Below are 15,785 nucleotides of genomic sequence, written 5' to 3' on the forward strand. Positions count from 1 at the left end.
CTTGTTCAGAGCCCAACATGTTATTCACCCCTCTGAGCCCTCTTGAGCTATTTGGAGAGCCGTTACATGCCGAGAAGGGCCGTGCTGATTGAAAAATAAACCTGCAGTCCCCACCGGGCTGGGCTTTGAAGTGCCGTGTTCCCAGAGTATTTGCTGATCGTCTTCAGATACGTGTTGGCTTGCACCATGGTAACACTTTCATGTACAGTATCTGTTTCGTATCTCTCTATAATCTCATTAGGGATGCACAGCCAGAGTTACTTACTGACATTAGCTTTACTCATTAATAGCATTATTGGACCTTACCGCTAGTGTGCTAATGCCCAGGAGACTTTGTCCTGGGCCAGGATCCCATTACTCTGGATTCAGTGCAATTTAGAAACAAAACCCGCTCTAGGATATTTACTGTGGTGCCAGTGTCCCCTAGGACTCACAGATTTACATCACTCCCACCTTTTTAATGAGTTTTTTTTTTTTTTTTTTGGAGGAACAGGAGATCAGTATTTTGTTTCTGATTGGCAGCACGCTAACGTGGGAAGGGAGGGGTCACAATGGATTTTGCCATCCTCACCCTCCTCTTTCAGTCTCTGGAGCAAACAACGGCCGCAGTGTGTTCCTGGGCACGAGTACCCACGGGACCTGCGTGAGGTTATTAGTGTGTTCTCATTAACCTAATCCCACTGAGACAAAAGGCCTTTGCCTTCCTTACGCTGAGGTGCTAAACCGTGCGATCGGGGCAGGGGGGGAGAGGGGAGAGGAAAAAAAAAACCCTGGTATTTTTTTTTTGCCCCTCGAGTAGCCTAAAACGGCTGGAGGCCTCTAAACAAGGCGCTCCCTGTTCTTGCAGAGGAGAACGAGTTCATTCTCTACGCCACCCGCTACTCCATCCACCGCTACGACCTCGCCTCCGGCGTCAGCGAGGAGCTGCCCCTGGCCGGGCTGCGAGGGGCCGTCGCCCTGGACTTCGACTACGACCACAACTGCTTGTACTGGGCCGACGTCACTCTGGACATTATACAGGTGAGCTGGGGAGAGGAGGGGCTGCCGTGGTCCCAGCCACCCCTGTCATCACCTTCTCACACCCCTCCCCTGAAATACAAATGTTTACCTTGGGTACTCCAGCCCTCCCAGCTGTTAGGGCTTGCCTGACCGCGCTAACCTCGAAGTTCCTCATCTCTGATTTTTGGGTTTTTTTTTGTTTTTCAGCGTCTTTGTCTCAATGGCAGCTCTGGACAAGAAATAATCATAAGCACCGGGCTGGAAACGGTGGAAGCTTTGGCCTTTGAACCTCTCAGTCGGTTGCTGTACTGGGTCAACGCTGGGATTCCCAAAATCGAGGTACAGCCATGCCCACCCGTGCTACAAACTGTGTCAGTGCATCGCTGAGGTGGCTGCCCTGAAGTGCCATTGCCGGGGGGGGGCATTACTGAACGCTGACCCTCGTCCCACATACCACTTTATTACCTCTAAATGCAAACGGGATATGAGAACATTCAGCTCTCTGTGCTTAAACTGAGATCAGCTTGTGAGGCCAAATCCTGCAGCAGAAATGGGGGGGGGAAAAGCAAGATCCTTGCTCAGTACACCCAGGCAGCGCAGGGTGCAGACAGAGCAGCTGGCTGCTTGCTCAGTCACATAGAAATGTCAATAAATACACAGAAATGTCAATAAATACAGAGAAATGTCAATAAATACACCGATCTATCCTCTTCTATCACCTGCCTGACAGTAACTGCTCCCTGTGCCCACAGCAGCTGGTTTATGAGGGAGCAGTAGTTACCTGCCACAGATTTCATGTCACTTGAGCCCGTGCAATTGCCCTCCGTGTTGCTTGGGTTAACACACCCCTCCTGGTTTTGGTTATGGCTCTAGGTTGCCACTCCAGACGGAGACCTGCGACTCACCGTCCTCAATTCCACGATACTTGAACGTCCCAGAGCCCTCGCTCTGGTTCCCCGCGATGGGTAAGGAAGCATTGCAAGTAGTCAGGTGCTACGCTGGCGAGGGGCGAACTCGAGGGTGGGTGCTGCGTGGAAAGCTTTGTGGGGCTGCACCCTGAAGGGACAGGGGTGGTGGCGGGTGCTGTGGTGGGGTGCAGCTCCCACCCCTGCCCTCTGGAGCCCACTCGTGCCACTGCGTGCCCAACTGAGGCACCAGCTGCCTCGGAGCAGAGATCACAATCTGTTTTCCATAAAACTGCTGTTTTCCTACCCATATGAATCTACTGGTAAATAACGTTTCCTGCCAGTAAAACTGGTCTGGTTAGTGGGGAAAGCTACAGCGATGCGTGAGAAACCGAGTCACCCCGAAATTCCGGAGCCAAATGCAAGTTACATCTCCCAGAGTACGGTTTTGCTGCGGCTGCTGCACTGCAAATGTCACGCTGGCAAACCTGAGCTGCCTTTAGCTGTACGTGCTGAAAAAAGCGCTTCAGTACAAGGTAACCCACGGCTCACGTGCATCGCTGCAGCTAAATAAACCTCTGCTGGTTGTAGATCTGCCGGTGGCGTTCGTTAGAATTGCAAAGAGCTCCCTTTCCCGAGGCATGTCTTGCGAGAGATGTGGAATGTGAAGTATTCAAACCTCTGCTTCATAACCTGTTTCCTTTCGATGAGGCGTTTTGTTATTATTTTGAGTAACCTCTCTGCCTGCTGTCAGGTTGATGTTCTGGACAGACTGGGGAGATTCCAGAGCTGGCATTTACAGAAGCGACATGGACGGCTCGTCGGCAGGGTGCATCGTTTCCGAGGGCGTGCGGTGGCCAAACGGCATTTCTGTGGATGACCACTGGATCTACTGGACCGAGGCCTATATGGACAGGATCGAGAGGGTCGATTTCAATGGGCTGCAGAGATCCGTGATCCTGGACAGCCTCCCTCACCCCTACGCTATTGCTGTGTTTAAGGTAGGGATGTAGGGGCCTGTCCCCAGTCGGTGTGTGCTTCCACAGCGTGCGTGCTCGGGGGTTGTGGTGCCTACAGGGTGGGCAGTGGAACAGCACTGGGCTTGGAGGGTGGGAGCAGATTTGCTGTATTGCTGCTCCTGGCACGTTCCCGCAAAGCCCTGAAACAAGCAGGCAGGTGCAGTTGAAACTGGGACCAACACCCAAGTGCAGCTTTCCCAAGCAGCCACGCTGCGATGTCTCCCCCAGACTGTGTGCCACCCAGCAGGTGGGACTGCTGCTTCTGTTCCCGCACAAACCCCAGCTCAAGTCTTCCTCATCTTCCTCCCCTTGGGTTGGTGAAATGCTGGGGGTTTCAACCCCAAGCCCCAAATCAAGGTTGACATGTGGGTGATTCCCACAGCCCTTCCCAAGGGGGGTGAGGTTCCCTTTAGGCTTCCCCCCAGGGTGGGCCGGCCTGGCAGACAGAGCCATTGGGTAAAGGAGCCCCAGGGGTCCCGCAGTCAGTAACCCGAGGTCAGGTGTCCCCCCAAGGGATAAAGCTGGGACCCCTGCAGGAGGGGCAGTGTCTGTGTGTGAGGTGGGTGCCCTGTGCAGAGTTCCCTGTTGGGGAAGGACCTCCCGCCTCCCTGGGACTGGGCTCCACTCAGCTCTGGCTGTTGTAAACGCGGGCTGTGCAGAGGTTCAGTCTGTGGCTTCCTTGGTCTTACGTGTTTGGCTGGTTGACTCGGTTGTCTCCCGTCCCTTCTCTGGCAGACTGCATGTCACCATTTATTCCCCCATTGCTGGTTGTGCGGTGTCGTTGTTGGGGTCAGTGGGGTTGATGTCGATTATGGATAATCTGACTTGTTTGTACCCCCAGCGCTCACCCACGTGCTGACCCTTTTGTACCAAATACAATTTGGTTATTGGCTCATCTTTCTGCTGGCCGTGTCCTTTAAGCTAGGCCTGATAATTGGCAAAACAGTTGGGGAGACTTTGCACCCTCGATTGCCCTGCGTGTGCAGGCGGTGAGGGTGGTTTAGTGCAGGTAACTGCTGGTGAGCTCTGCCCCAGCAGCGCTGCTCCCTGTGCTAAGGGCAAAGCCTGTGTTTCAGAATGAAATCTACTGGAATGACTGGTCACAGCTGAGTATTTTCAGAGCATCCAAAACCAGCGGCTCAAGGATGGAGATCTTAGTCGGCCGATTAAATGGGATCATGGATATGAAAATCTTTTACAGAGGAAAGACAACTGGTGAGTTGCTTGAGCATGCAGATGATCTTTCCTGGCATTTAGAAATGTGTTCATCCCCTGTTTCCACAGGTTCCCAGGCCTGGCTCACTTTTCATGAGCCTGAATGTATCCCCATTCCTGCAGGGTTTGAAGAGCTCAGGTGCTGTTGTAGGGAATGTGTTTCATGTGCGGTGTATCCTGCCTTTTGGCTGCCCGGGGAGATAGTGCCCATCAGGGAGAGAGCCCACAGGGCCGTTGTCTGTGGTGGCACCTCGTAGTTTAGGTGACAGACCATGGCTTTTCCATGCAAAGGGCTGTAGGGGCCAAAAAACTTAGAGGATCTCAGAAGTGCACAAGCTTTGTCCTCCACTGAGTCACCTGTCCGGGCTGAGATAAGGCAGTGGCAGCCCCTGCATGCTGAATGTGCTGAAGGGAATGGCTTCGTTTTCAGGTGGCTGTAAGACCGTCACAGGGCTTTGCCAGTCAGCTGCCTGCAAGAGACTGGGAGGACCTTTAAGGCCCTTGCTCTCCCTGGAGCAGATGGCTCTGTGCATTGCTAAGGCCAGCCTCAGCACTGCAGAGCTGGTTCCTGACGGGGGGCCTGAACCCAAAGCCTGGGGTGGCAGGTGAAGCTGGGCTTCCCGCGGCATCTCCAGCCCTCTGGCCTGACCGTGTCCCCTTCCTCCCGCGCTCGCCCAGGGGAGAACGCCTGCATCGCCAAGCCCTGCAGCCTGCTCTGCCTGCCCAAGTCCAACAACGGCAGGAGCTGCAAGTGCCCCGAGGGGGTGTCCAGCACCGTGCTGCCCACGGGGGAGGTGAAGTGTGACTGTCCTCACGGCTACGTCATGAAGAACAACACTTGCATAAAGGAAGGTAAAACCACGCTTGGTTCTTGCTGCTGCTTTTTGTTGAGAGGAGGTTTCTTCTACCATTGTGAAAGGTCACCGTGACCTTTCCGCTGCCCTTTGGGCGAGGAGGAGCACGCCCTGTCTTCTGAAAGTGCGGGGTCATGCCTCATGCCAGCTTGTTTTTATTTTCCCTTTTGCACCAGAAAACACGTGTCTGCCCAACCAGTACAGATGCTTCAATGGGAACTGCATAAACAGCATTTGGCAGTGTGACAACGATAATGATTGCGGGGACATGAGCGATGAGAAGAACTGCCGTAAGTGTCCTGCGGTGGCATTCGCCTGTCCAAATTTAGATGTCTGCTGTGTCAGCACTGCACCTGAGCCAATGGTCTGCGCTCCCTCCGTACTCCCGGAGAGCGAGAGGCATCTGGGGGTGCAGCTCCGCTCCTCCTCTGGTTGACATCCAAAGCCGATCGGATGAGTTGTGTCCTGCAAGGGCCAATATCTCCCCCTTGACCCACTCCGGTGTCAATGTCTAAAATTCGTCGAGTCTGATGCCAGCTCTTGTGTAAGGGTGTGTGCCTCGTGCAGTAATTGTCTTCTGTGGCTAATTGAGGGTGCAGCCAATGCTGAGGAAAAGAGTGCAGATAAAAAGTGACTTTCTGTCTGCATCCTGAAGACGTGGGCCTGTTGTTGAGCTAATAAATCAAGTTCAGACATTAAACACAGAGGTCACCTTTTTGAGTAAAAGTAGGGACCACCAGCGCACGCAGGAGGGTCAGATGTTTTGTAAGCTTTGCAGAGTCTGAAGGGTTTGGATTAGTGCACCATGGAAGAAGGGCTGGGTTTAAAGTTAGGAATCGGTGGAGGACCAGGTGTTCCTGGAGAGATGCCATTTATGCCTGTTTTGTACTGATAAGAGCTTATTTTCCTGCCAACATTGAGATACCAGTCAGCACAGTCCAAGTTTGAGTTCATTGCCTGGCTCCGGGTGAGGGAAAGCCTCTCTGGCTACCTGTTCCTCTGCAGGGGCTCGCAGGGGGGGGTCACCAGATTGGCACAGGGATGCTGCCTTGGGTAGCGATGCTCGTGGCCAGCTTTTCCCCTCCTTTGGCTGCTCTGTCTCATCCCACCATTCGTGGCTGCAAGGCTCCTTTGTGGGCACTGGGCAGCTCCCCGGCCGGGAGGCACTGCCCCTGGGTTGTGAGTGGACACGACAGCGGCAGGAGCTTTGGTCCTGATCCCTGACAAACAGCTAACCCCTCTGCTCTGCTTTACACAGAGTGCCTAATAATGACATTAAAACATGATAGCAGTAACTCAGGCTGCATTGAGCAAAGCCTGCAGGGTGCTGTCCCTCTCCCTTCACTTCCCTGCGCTGAGCACACACACTCAGGCAGCAGAAACCGTTTTCTAACCACTACCTTAATCTCCTCCTCCTCCTCCTCCTCCCGCTGCATTAGCCACTACCGTGTGCGACGCCGACACCCAGTTCCGCTGCCAGGGCTCGGGGACCTGCATCCCACTGTCCTATAAATGTGACCTGGAGGACGACTGCGGGGACAACAGCGATGAAAGTCACTGCGGTGCGTGCCCTCACCCAAACCTCCTTCCCTGTCCCTGTGCGAGGGTGCTACTTGTAGACACTGGAGGGCAAGGCAGTAGTTCAGCAGATACCCCAGTTTATCCTGGTTAACAGCCGCCTCCTCCCATCATTTACTGGGAAATGAGGGATAGAAGAGAGCGAGGCCATGCGCTGCTGCTCCCCCTCGCTGTGGTCCGGCCGGGAAGCTTCTGTGCTGTTATCATCCGTCTCTCCTGCTCTGCTGCTTGGGTACTCCTGTGACCCAAAGCTAAATGTTCAGTAGAGATTACAAGCTGACCTTGGGCAGCTGCCCAGGCAGCGCACGGGAGGTGTGGGTTGCTCCGTGGTGCCATGTTTGTGGCCATCCACCTCCGGCTTGGCCGTTCGGAATGAAAGAGAAAAGAGGCTGGCGAACAGCAAGGCGGTAGCTTGTGGTCGTTCAGGGCTAGGGATGAGGCAGGAAAACATCATTTCAGGATGAGTCTGGGCTGTCTAGACTGTCACCTCAGAGATATCAGCCCCTCTCCTCGGTCAATAGGCCACGTGAAGTTTTTCTCCTCCTCTCCCGTGGCCCCCACAACATCTGAACTGCGTGTGCTTGTTTGCAGAGGCTCACCAGTGTAGAAACGACGAATTCAGCTGCAGCTCAGGGATGTGCATTCGTCTCTCCTGGATGTGTGATGGCGATAACGATTGCAGGGACTGGTCTGATGAAGCAAACTGCACTGGTAAGCGCTTTGATGCGATCGATAATCTCCTGTTGCTATCGCTCATTACTTACAGCCCGAGGTGCTGTAAGACATCAGCCAACATCTTGTGCCTCAGTTTCCCTGCTTGTTATCTGAACCACCCAGCGGGGCAGCCAGGCAGCCTGCAGCTCAGCCTGGGGTGATGCAAATCTCCAAAACCAAAGTCACAGAATCAAGTAGGTTGGAAAGGACCTTGAAGCTCCTCCAGCCCAACCATTAACCTCCCCCTGACCGTTCCCAGCTCCCCCAGATCCCTCAGCGCTGGCTCAGCCCGACTCTTCAACCCCTCCAGGGATGGGGACTCCCCCCCTGCCTTGGGCAGCCCATTCCAACACCCAACAGCCCCTTCTGCAAAGAAATGCTTCCTGACATCCAGTCTAAACCTTCCTTGGCGCAACTTGAGGCCATTCCATCAAAACAAAGGGTTTCTTTCCTCCAGTGCCTTCCTCAGGCCTGAGGACTCACTGTGAATTTGCTGACAGCTTTGCAGTGCTTGCACAGTGATCCAGCTTTGCTTTTTCCTTGCAAGACTTGCACTGACAGGCGTGCCTTGCTGCAGTAGCCACAGGGCCCTCCACCTGCAGCGTACCAGCCGGTGGCAGCCGTGCCTTTGAAGCTCCGTTGAATGCAGAAGCTGCTCTGTAGCTGCTGGGCAGCCAGAAGATGCTTCTGCCCAAAAAGGGCTCCCTCACTGCACAGAGGCAGTGAGCAGGCCAGCGTGCACGGATCACATTTCACAGCTTAACCTCTGACTGTTATCTTGGCGTTAAATACATTGCAGAAAACAGCGTGGTTTTGCAGCTTCTCCACAATTAATTGATCCTGAGGTAGAGGCAGATTTGGTTTGGGAAGTGACTCCTCCTCTGGAAGCCCCACTTTGCTCTGTGGGTTTGAGAATCTGAAGAGCATGGAGTCACACATGGAAGCAAAAGCAAGAGCGGATCTTCCAACTCGTATTGATGCAACCTGGTTGCCAGCAATAGCATTGTTCCTAGTTCACACCTCCTGTGCAGCAAGTCCTACACCTGTGAGGCTCATTCTCTATTTCTCTAGTTGGAAGTCACCACACTCAACTGTCGCAATGTAGAACTGATGTCCCTCGGCAATGTCCTGGAGTTAACAGTCAGGGCCTTTTTCTCATTAGAAAAGACAACAGATAACAATGTGTTGCTCTTTTCCACTGGGAGCAAAGGAAAAAACAACCAAGCCAAAAAAGCCAAGTATTTGCATGAGAAGAGAGTTCTGAAGAGTAGGCGGTGCCTCAGGTGATCAGGGGAAGATGTAAGATCATACTTGTAAAGCAATACGTGGGATATTTCAAAACAAAAGCAGTGGTTTCCATGCTGTGTGGCTGAGGTCAGCCCATCAGAACAGACGGGCTGATGGGGCTGGGGGAGCCCTGAGCTTTGCTCTGGCTGCAGCTCCGTAGCCGCTGGGACAGAGCGGGGCTACCTGGGCTAGCTGCTGGCTTGGGGCTGGCACGAGGATCTAGGAGATCCCTCTCAGGCCTCCTGGCTCCTGTGGGCTCACTCGCTGTGGCATTTGCTGTGCCTCGAGCATACGGGGTAGCACCGAGGATCCTGGTCGTTAGTATTCTGAGTGCGTGGCTATATAAGAATGTTTAATTTATATTGGTATCACTTATCTCTCATATGAGTTTCTCCAGAGAGAATTGCTACAGGAAAGGAACCTACTTCAAAAAGCGTATCGGGTTTGTAAAGCCTAAGGTTGAAATTATCTAAGAGGATCACAATTATTTGAGAAACATTTCATCTGACTTCACCGGCTGCAATTATTGCTCTTATCTAAAATAATTACATTTCACGCTGAATACCTAATAGAATATTACTGCCACAAGATTGTAGTATTTTGAAATATCTGCAAGAGCGTGTCACTCGCTAACCGAAAATTCAGCAGCATGCAATTTAATTAAGTTGAACATTGCTTTTCTTCTCAGCAACGATGAGTGCTCTCCTGGTTGAAGAGCAGTATTTGTCTCTAAAGTGACAACATAGACTAAGCTTCAGCCCGGATACCCCACAGGCAGATATTTTTGTGACAGGAGCCTAAGGAAAGCCAGGGCCCTACTCCCTTGGAAACCCGAGATTTGTATTTCTAATTTGCTTTGGCAACATGGAAAAGCATGTCCTGCCTTCACTGAAGGCTGTCTCTGAGCCTGGCCTGCCCTGCGTGGGGGACCCTGCTGTTCCACCCAGGCTTGCTTGCTCGCTGTGATGTTTCTTGCCATCTCCAGCCAGATGCCACCACTGTCACCTTCGCTGACACACCAAGGACTGAGCTCAAAGAGAAAGAGTCTCCTGACTGGGAGAGCTTTGGGAGGGCTCACTAGCCTCCAAAAGCCACCCCTGAGGCCCAGCAGGCTGTGAGCAAGTGTGTCACGGAGAGGAAAGGGCCACGGTGTGACCTAGGGAGAACCGGGACTCCCGGCAGTCTCTTGCCCGGGGTGCACGGGGCGGTCGCTTGTGCCATGGCGTGAAGCCCTGGTGCAGGGGGAGGGAGCTGGGGTGCACGGTGGTGGGGCTGGGCTCGGGGGGCGCCACGCTCAGGCTGTCCCCCCGGCTCTGGTTTCAGCAGTATATCACACCTGCGAGGCCTCCAGCTTCCAGTGCCAGAACGGCCACTGCATCCCGCAGCGCTGGGCCTGTGACGGCGACGCCGACTGCCAGGATGGCTCCGACGAGGACCCTGCCAACTGTGGTAACGCCTGCGGGGGTCTCTGCCGCGGGGTCGGGGGTGTTTCTACAAACTCACTGAGAGAAAAATTGCGGTGAACTCGAGGGGGTTGATTCCCATCCCTCCAAAAGCAGGCAGACGCGGGGAGAAGGCAGCTGGGGCCGTGCTGTTGCTTTTTGTAGCTAACTAAAGGCAGCTTTAAAAACCCACACAGCGTCCACCCAATTCTGAATTTCAGAAAAGAAGTGCAACGGCTTCCAGTGCCCGAACGGCACGTGCATCCCAACCAGCAAACACTGCGACGGCATCAACGACTGCTCCGACGCCTCGGACGAGCAGCACTGTGGTGAGTGCCGGGCCCCGGCAGCGAGGGCCGACAGCCCTCCCGGTCTGCCAGAGCCTGTCTCGCTGGGAGAAAAGCCCTGGTGGGATAATGGGAAAGCCTTAGTTAGCATTCACGAGCCCCCTGGGAAATGAGCTGCTCTGCGAGCGTCAGCAAAAGGCGCAGGAGGCAGGCTGTGAGGGGCAGGGAGGGCGTTCAGGGAGGTGACTGGATCCTTCCTGACGCCTGTGCCAACCCACTTGCACCCCGACGTGAGCGAGGGCAGCCTGGGCAGGGGCAGAGCTTGAACGATTTCTCTTGGAAGCCTCCTGTAACTTCCCGAGCTGCGGCTGCTGCGCTCAGGTCTGTGCAGCCCGCAGCGGGGGGCATTCCTGCTGCCCAGCACAGCCCAGGTGCCATCCCCTCCCCTCCCCTCCCTCCAGAACCCCTGTGCACCCGCTACATGGATTTTGTGTGCAAGAACCGGCAGCAGTGCTTGTTCCACTCCATGGTGTGCGATGGCATCATCCAGTGTCGAGACGGATCAGATGAAGATGCCAGCTACGCTGGCTGCTGTAAGTGTGCTGCTGCATCTTTGCAAAAGGAGGGTTGGATAGAGAACGACACCAGAGGCGTGGAGAGGAGAGTGCATGCTCCAGGGTCCCAGAAAGATGCCGGATCTCCTAAGAGGTGGCTCTGTACTGTAACGCTCTGCTTATAAACCCATGTCTGCCTCTGAGCGTGCTCCTTCCTTCCTCCTCAATGACGAACTTCCCTCAAGCCCTTGGTCTTTACACCAAAGCTCTGATGTCCCTCTGTGCCTCCCTGCAGCCCAGGACCCCGAGTTCCACCGGACCTGTGACCAGTTCAGCTTCCAGTGCCAGAACGGTGTGTGCATCAGCCTGGTGTGGAAGTGCGATGGGATGGATGACTGTGGCGACTACTCTGATGAAGCAAACTGTGGTGAGCAGTACCTCAGGGTCACTGTAGTCCCAGCCTCCTCTGAATTTCAGGAGCATGGAGTGCTTGGCTTCTTCATGTTTTACGTGTAGCATTCCAGTTGCACGTTGCAGAGTGTCTTACATGGAGATGAGTATCATTTTCCTCATATTGCAAGTAGGTGAACGGAAGCACAATGAAAAATCCGATGTGGCTGGCACATCCTGGGCTTGACTAAGTCGTGTGTGACCATATTTACTCCACAGATCCCCAGTCCACAGCAGACAGGCAGTTTTCAGCCAAACTCAATATTTACCACTGGGTTCCCTGGGGAGCTGTAGGAGCTGTACCCAGCCAGACGAAGCAGTTGCATCTTCATTTCAGAGCTGCAGGTTTTGCTTCTCCATTTCTGCTGTGCTCTGAACGCAGCTCTGGTTCTGAGATCAGAGGTGGTGTCTGGCCATGAAGCACCCAGCACACAAACAGAATGGTGGTGGCACCAGGCTGATGAGGAATGGGGATGCTGGAGATGGGAGAGAAAGGACCCTGCCTGTGCTGTTTAGGCAGATAGACAGGGTGATGCTCTCTGGGACAGCTGTAGCCTGACCTGAGACACTCCCACACCTCAGCTGTGCTGAAGACTGCTGAGCTAACGCTGGGGCTCACAGGACTCTCCTCTCGTTGTCAGAAAACCCAACAGAGGCCCCAAACTGCTCCCGGTACTACCAGTTCCAGTGCGGGAACGGGCACTGCATCCCCAACCGGTGGAAGTGCGACGAGGAGAACGACTGTGGGGACTGGTCCGACGAGAAGGACTGCGAGGGTAAGGGCACACGCACTCCGCTGCCAGAGCCCTGGCCGGGGCTGGGCTGCGGCGTGCTGAAGGACGGCTCTCACCGTCAGCTGCCTTCCCGCAGGGCTGCCTGGGACAGCCCACACCGGCCCCCCTGGTCCAAAACCCCCAGTGAGTGGGCTGAGTGTGCATTCCGATGCACCTTTTTAGTCCGTGTTTTTTGGAAATCCTCGTTAGGAGAAATGCAGATACAACCAGATGAAAACATCGGGCTTGTAGTGCCTTGCCTGCTCCCCGCTCCCCTCCGCTGGGGTCGTGGCTCTCGGTCTGCTGGCACCAGGCACAGCCTGCCCGAGCAGCCGGGATCTCAGGTGAGCTCTACCCGGTGTGTGTTTAGGTTCTCCAGTTCATCCCGTTACCACATCGGTCCCACCGACGTGTTTACCGAACCACTTTCGCTGCAACAGCGGCGCCTGCGTCGTGAACAGCTGGGTCTGCGACGGCTACAAGGACTGTGTCGACGGCTCCGACGAGGAAGCCTGCCCTACTTCACGTAAGCTTTCCTCTTCCTCGCCCCAGTCCTTTCTCTGTGGGATCACATCTCCAAGGACTGTCGGCCTTTCAGGCTCAGAGCCTTGCCAGATTACAGGGTTAAATGACACCGTGGTGTAAAAGCCCACTGTCTCCTCTCTCCTTGGGGTCAGACCCCTCTGCCACCAGCTGGGACACGGCTCCGGCCTCGCGGGAGGCAGGAATTACTGCTGCAGGTCCCTGCTCCCCTGCCGTTGGGTCTGGGACTGTAAGATCACGGGGAGTGGGGATGCAGGGTGGCTTCTCAGCTCACACCTATGCAGAACTGTCAGGGATAGGTTAACGGTTGGATGAGATGATCTTCAAGGTCCTTTCCAACCTAGTTGATTCTGTGAAGGTAAAAGAGGGTCTTTCTCCTGCTGCGGTCCTTGGCTTGCCAAGCTCTGAGCTGGTGCAAACCAGGTGCTTTTCCAGCCCTCTGCAGTCAGGAGAGAGGATGGCTGAGGCATCCCCCAGCAGAAACCATCTACCTGCTAGATGGGAAGAGATTGCCATCTAGTGGAGTCGGGACCTGGGGACAGGTTTCGGTCCCTCCCGGTGGCAGCTTGGCCTGGCCCTGCTGGGTGGTTTCCTGACTGGCTGGTGTGTGCAGGACCCAACGTGACTGTCACCTCCCCGGCGGTGCCGGGCCGCTGCAGCAGGTTCGAGTTCGAGTGCCAGCAGCTGCACAAGTGCATCCCCAACTGGAAGCGGTGCGACGGGCTGCGGGACTGCCAGGACGGCACCGACGAGAGGAGCTGCCGTAAGTGCGGGCAGGGGAGAGCGGCTCGCCGGGCTTTTGCCCTTGGGAAACTTTGTGAGCGTGGGGGAGCCACTGAGGAGTTTTACTGCTGGTGAAATCCTTGCAGTAAACACAGCCTTACGCTAAAAAAAAAAAAAAAAAAAGACAAATCCAAACCACCAGTGCCATCACAGTTGTGTTCTGTGGGATAAGCTCCAGGTTCTTCTGACGCCCCCATGCCAGAAGATGCAGCCACCCAGCATCATGCCTGCTTTTGAAGCAGCACTGGCACTGCAAACAGCCCAATGCTGGTGGGAGAACTTCCCTGCCTTGAGTCCTGAAACTCTTCTGCCTCTTTCAGCTACTCACAGCACCCTGTCATGCCCTAATGGATATAAATGCGAGGACGGAGAGGCCTGCATCATGGTGACAGAGCGGTGTGATGGATATCTGGACTGCTCAGACAGCAGCGATGAGAGCAACTGTACGGGTAAGAAGCAGCAGCCCTCTCCCATTTCTCACGCCCTGCTCTGTGTTAGCATGCAGAGGTGCTCTCCTGGATACGACTGTTCATTCACAACATCCTACACACATCTGCCTCTGTTCAGTTGTCCGAGCTACCTCCTCACCATTCTATAACCAGCTGGGACAAACCTCCCAGACAGCTTCTACACTGACAGTTTGTCTTTCAGTGGCCTCAGACACAGAAAAACAATTTTAGGATGGGTAGGAGCAAAGCTGTCTATTTTACATGGCCCACAGGTGAAGCAATAGTCTCCAGCTCTGTCCTCCTTTGCAAGGTGACCCTGGGAGCTGTGGCACGTGCCCTGCTGCCATCGCTGGTCCTCCCACACTGGCCTTTGGTGGCCCTGTGGAGGCAGGCGGGACGCAGGCAGCAGCCCGCCCTGGGCAGATAACAGCGATCGATCGCTGTCTCTGGCCAGCCGTGAGATTCAGCTGCTTTCCTGCTGCACTGCTTGGGGGTTTGAGCATCAATCAGGTTTTAGTTCTTTAATTAAATATTGATTGGGAGAGGCTAGCAGGTTCAGGGGAGCGGGAAGGAGCTGCCGAGATTCGCGGCTTGGCTGCCACGCCGAGGGGAAGCCATCTCTTTTCCCTCGGAGGGCGTGCGTAGCCGTGCCTGCCTGCAGACTCACATGCCTGCTGGGTTTCATTTCCAGTTGGTTAGGGAAAGCGAAGCAGCAGCAGTTGGGCTCCGCTGTGCTTGGTTTCTGTACAGCCCTGGGATGGAAGCTGAGCACCCGAGCAGGGCCAGACCGTGGCGTTTGGATGTGGCTCCGACACACGGTCCCCTGGAGGGACAGAGCAGGGGACGGCGTGGCGGGAGCAGGGCATGGATTTGGGCCCTCTCCAGTAAGCACCTCCAGTCCCCCCCACTGCCAGCGCTGGATTTCACAGCGTCGTTATCCCCTAAATGCCTTTCCCAAGGTCAGGCAGTAATTCAGCTGCAGAGCTCGCGTCAAGGCAGTCCCCAGACTGCTGCCTTCATTCCCAGCCTGCGCTTGGGTCCTGCTGAACGGGAAGTGTGATAAGGAAAACCACACAAAGGAAGGCCCTGGGTGGCTTACAGTGACAGCACGGGCTCGTCGCATGGGTGGAGGAGTGACTTGGCTTGCACAGATCAGTTTGCACTCATGCACTTCCAAAGTGACGTTGAAGAGTATTTCATTAAGAGCCACACTTCATCTTTCCTTAGGGAAAAGGGGATGCTTGCATGATGCGGCATTCTGGGGAGAACTGAGAGCACCAGGGGTGTGTTCCTGCTCTGAACAGCCCGTTCTTCTCCACTGATAACACCCACCTGAATTACATGTCTTTGAATGGTGCAGATACTCCCTTTGCTCATATCACTGTTTCTACCTTCACACACTGTTTGTGCTACGAACATAACCCCTCTTTCTGTGCTGGGTAAAGGGCTTGTCTCCCTCAGACTAACTTTTCCCATTGCCTGCTTAGATGACACAATCGTGTACAAAGTCCAGAACCTCCAGTGGACGGCTGATTTCTCCGGTGATGTCACTCTGACATGGGCTCGGCCAAAGAGAATGTCCTCGACCTCCTGTGTCTATAACGTCTATTACAGGTACAGCACCTGTTGCACTGCACGGCCCGCTGCTCTTCCTGTCAAGTAAATGCTAAAACCATGAGTACAGGTATCGGTGAACCCATGTTGACAGCAAAATACTGTACAGAATCAGGCCTGAAAGACCGACAGCTGCACAGTCTAGTTCTGCTTGGAACTTTTCTCATACTTGCTTGCAAAGGAGACCCAAAATACTGTAACTAGGGGGCATTTGTGAAAAGCTGTATTTGCTTACTCCATGATTGTTTACTCAGACAGTAATGTAGCTATATTCGGGGGTTTTTCCACTTGGGTCTTGTCTTTGTGGGACTGCTAACAA

At 54.5% G+C, this 15,785-nt stretch overlaps 1 protein-coding gene across 4 annotated transcripts in view; it reads left to right on the forward strand.

Annotated features, from left to right (window-relative positions):
- Positions 1-15,785, forward strand: part of SORL1 (sortilin related receptor 1) — a 53,795-nt gene that overhangs the window by 23,256 nt on the left and 14,754 nt on the right. For 3 of the 4 annotated variants that reach the window (XM_074927364.1, XM_074927363.1, XM_074927367.1), the window contains exons 17-34: positions 848-1,020; positions 1,207-1,338; positions 1,873-1,964; positions 2,659-2,905; positions 4,000-4,138; positions 4,817-4,990; positions 5,169-5,282; positions 6,432-6,554; positions 7,162-7,281; positions 9,895-10,020; positions 10,235-10,342; positions 10,762-10,893; positions 11,150-11,281; positions 11,946-12,080; positions 12,448-12,603; positions 13,234-13,383; positions 13,724-13,852; positions 15,340-15,466. In XM_074927364.1, coding sequence (XP_074783465.1) covers positions 848-1,020; positions 1,207-1,338; positions 1,873-1,964; positions 2,659-2,905; positions 4,000-4,138; positions 4,817-4,990; positions 5,169-5,282; positions 6,432-6,554; positions 7,162-7,281; positions 9,895-10,020; positions 10,235-10,342; positions 10,762-10,893; positions 11,150-11,281; positions 11,946-12,080; positions 12,448-12,603; positions 13,234-13,383; positions 13,724-13,852; positions 15,340-15,466 — 2,509 coding nt within the window. The remainder of the gene's footprint in view (positions 1-847; positions 1,021-1,206; positions 1,339-1,872; positions 1,965-2,658; positions 2,906-3,999; positions 4,139-4,816; positions 4,991-5,168; positions 5,283-6,431; positions 6,555-7,161; positions 7,282-9,894; positions 10,021-10,234; positions 10,343-10,761; positions 10,894-11,149; positions 11,282-11,945; positions 12,081-12,447; positions 12,604-13,233; positions 13,384-13,723; positions 13,853-15,339; positions 15,467-15,785) is intronic. The other variant, XM_074927365.1, reaches the window with a different exon arrangement.

Source organism: Athene noctua, chromosome 26, assembly GCF_965140245.1.
Source record: "Athene noctua chromosome 26, bAthNoc1.hap1.1, whole genome shotgun sequence".
In the NCBI taxonomy this organism is placed as follows: domain Eukaryota; kingdom Metazoa; phylum Chordata; class Aves; order Strigiformes; family Strigidae; genus Athene; species Athene noctua.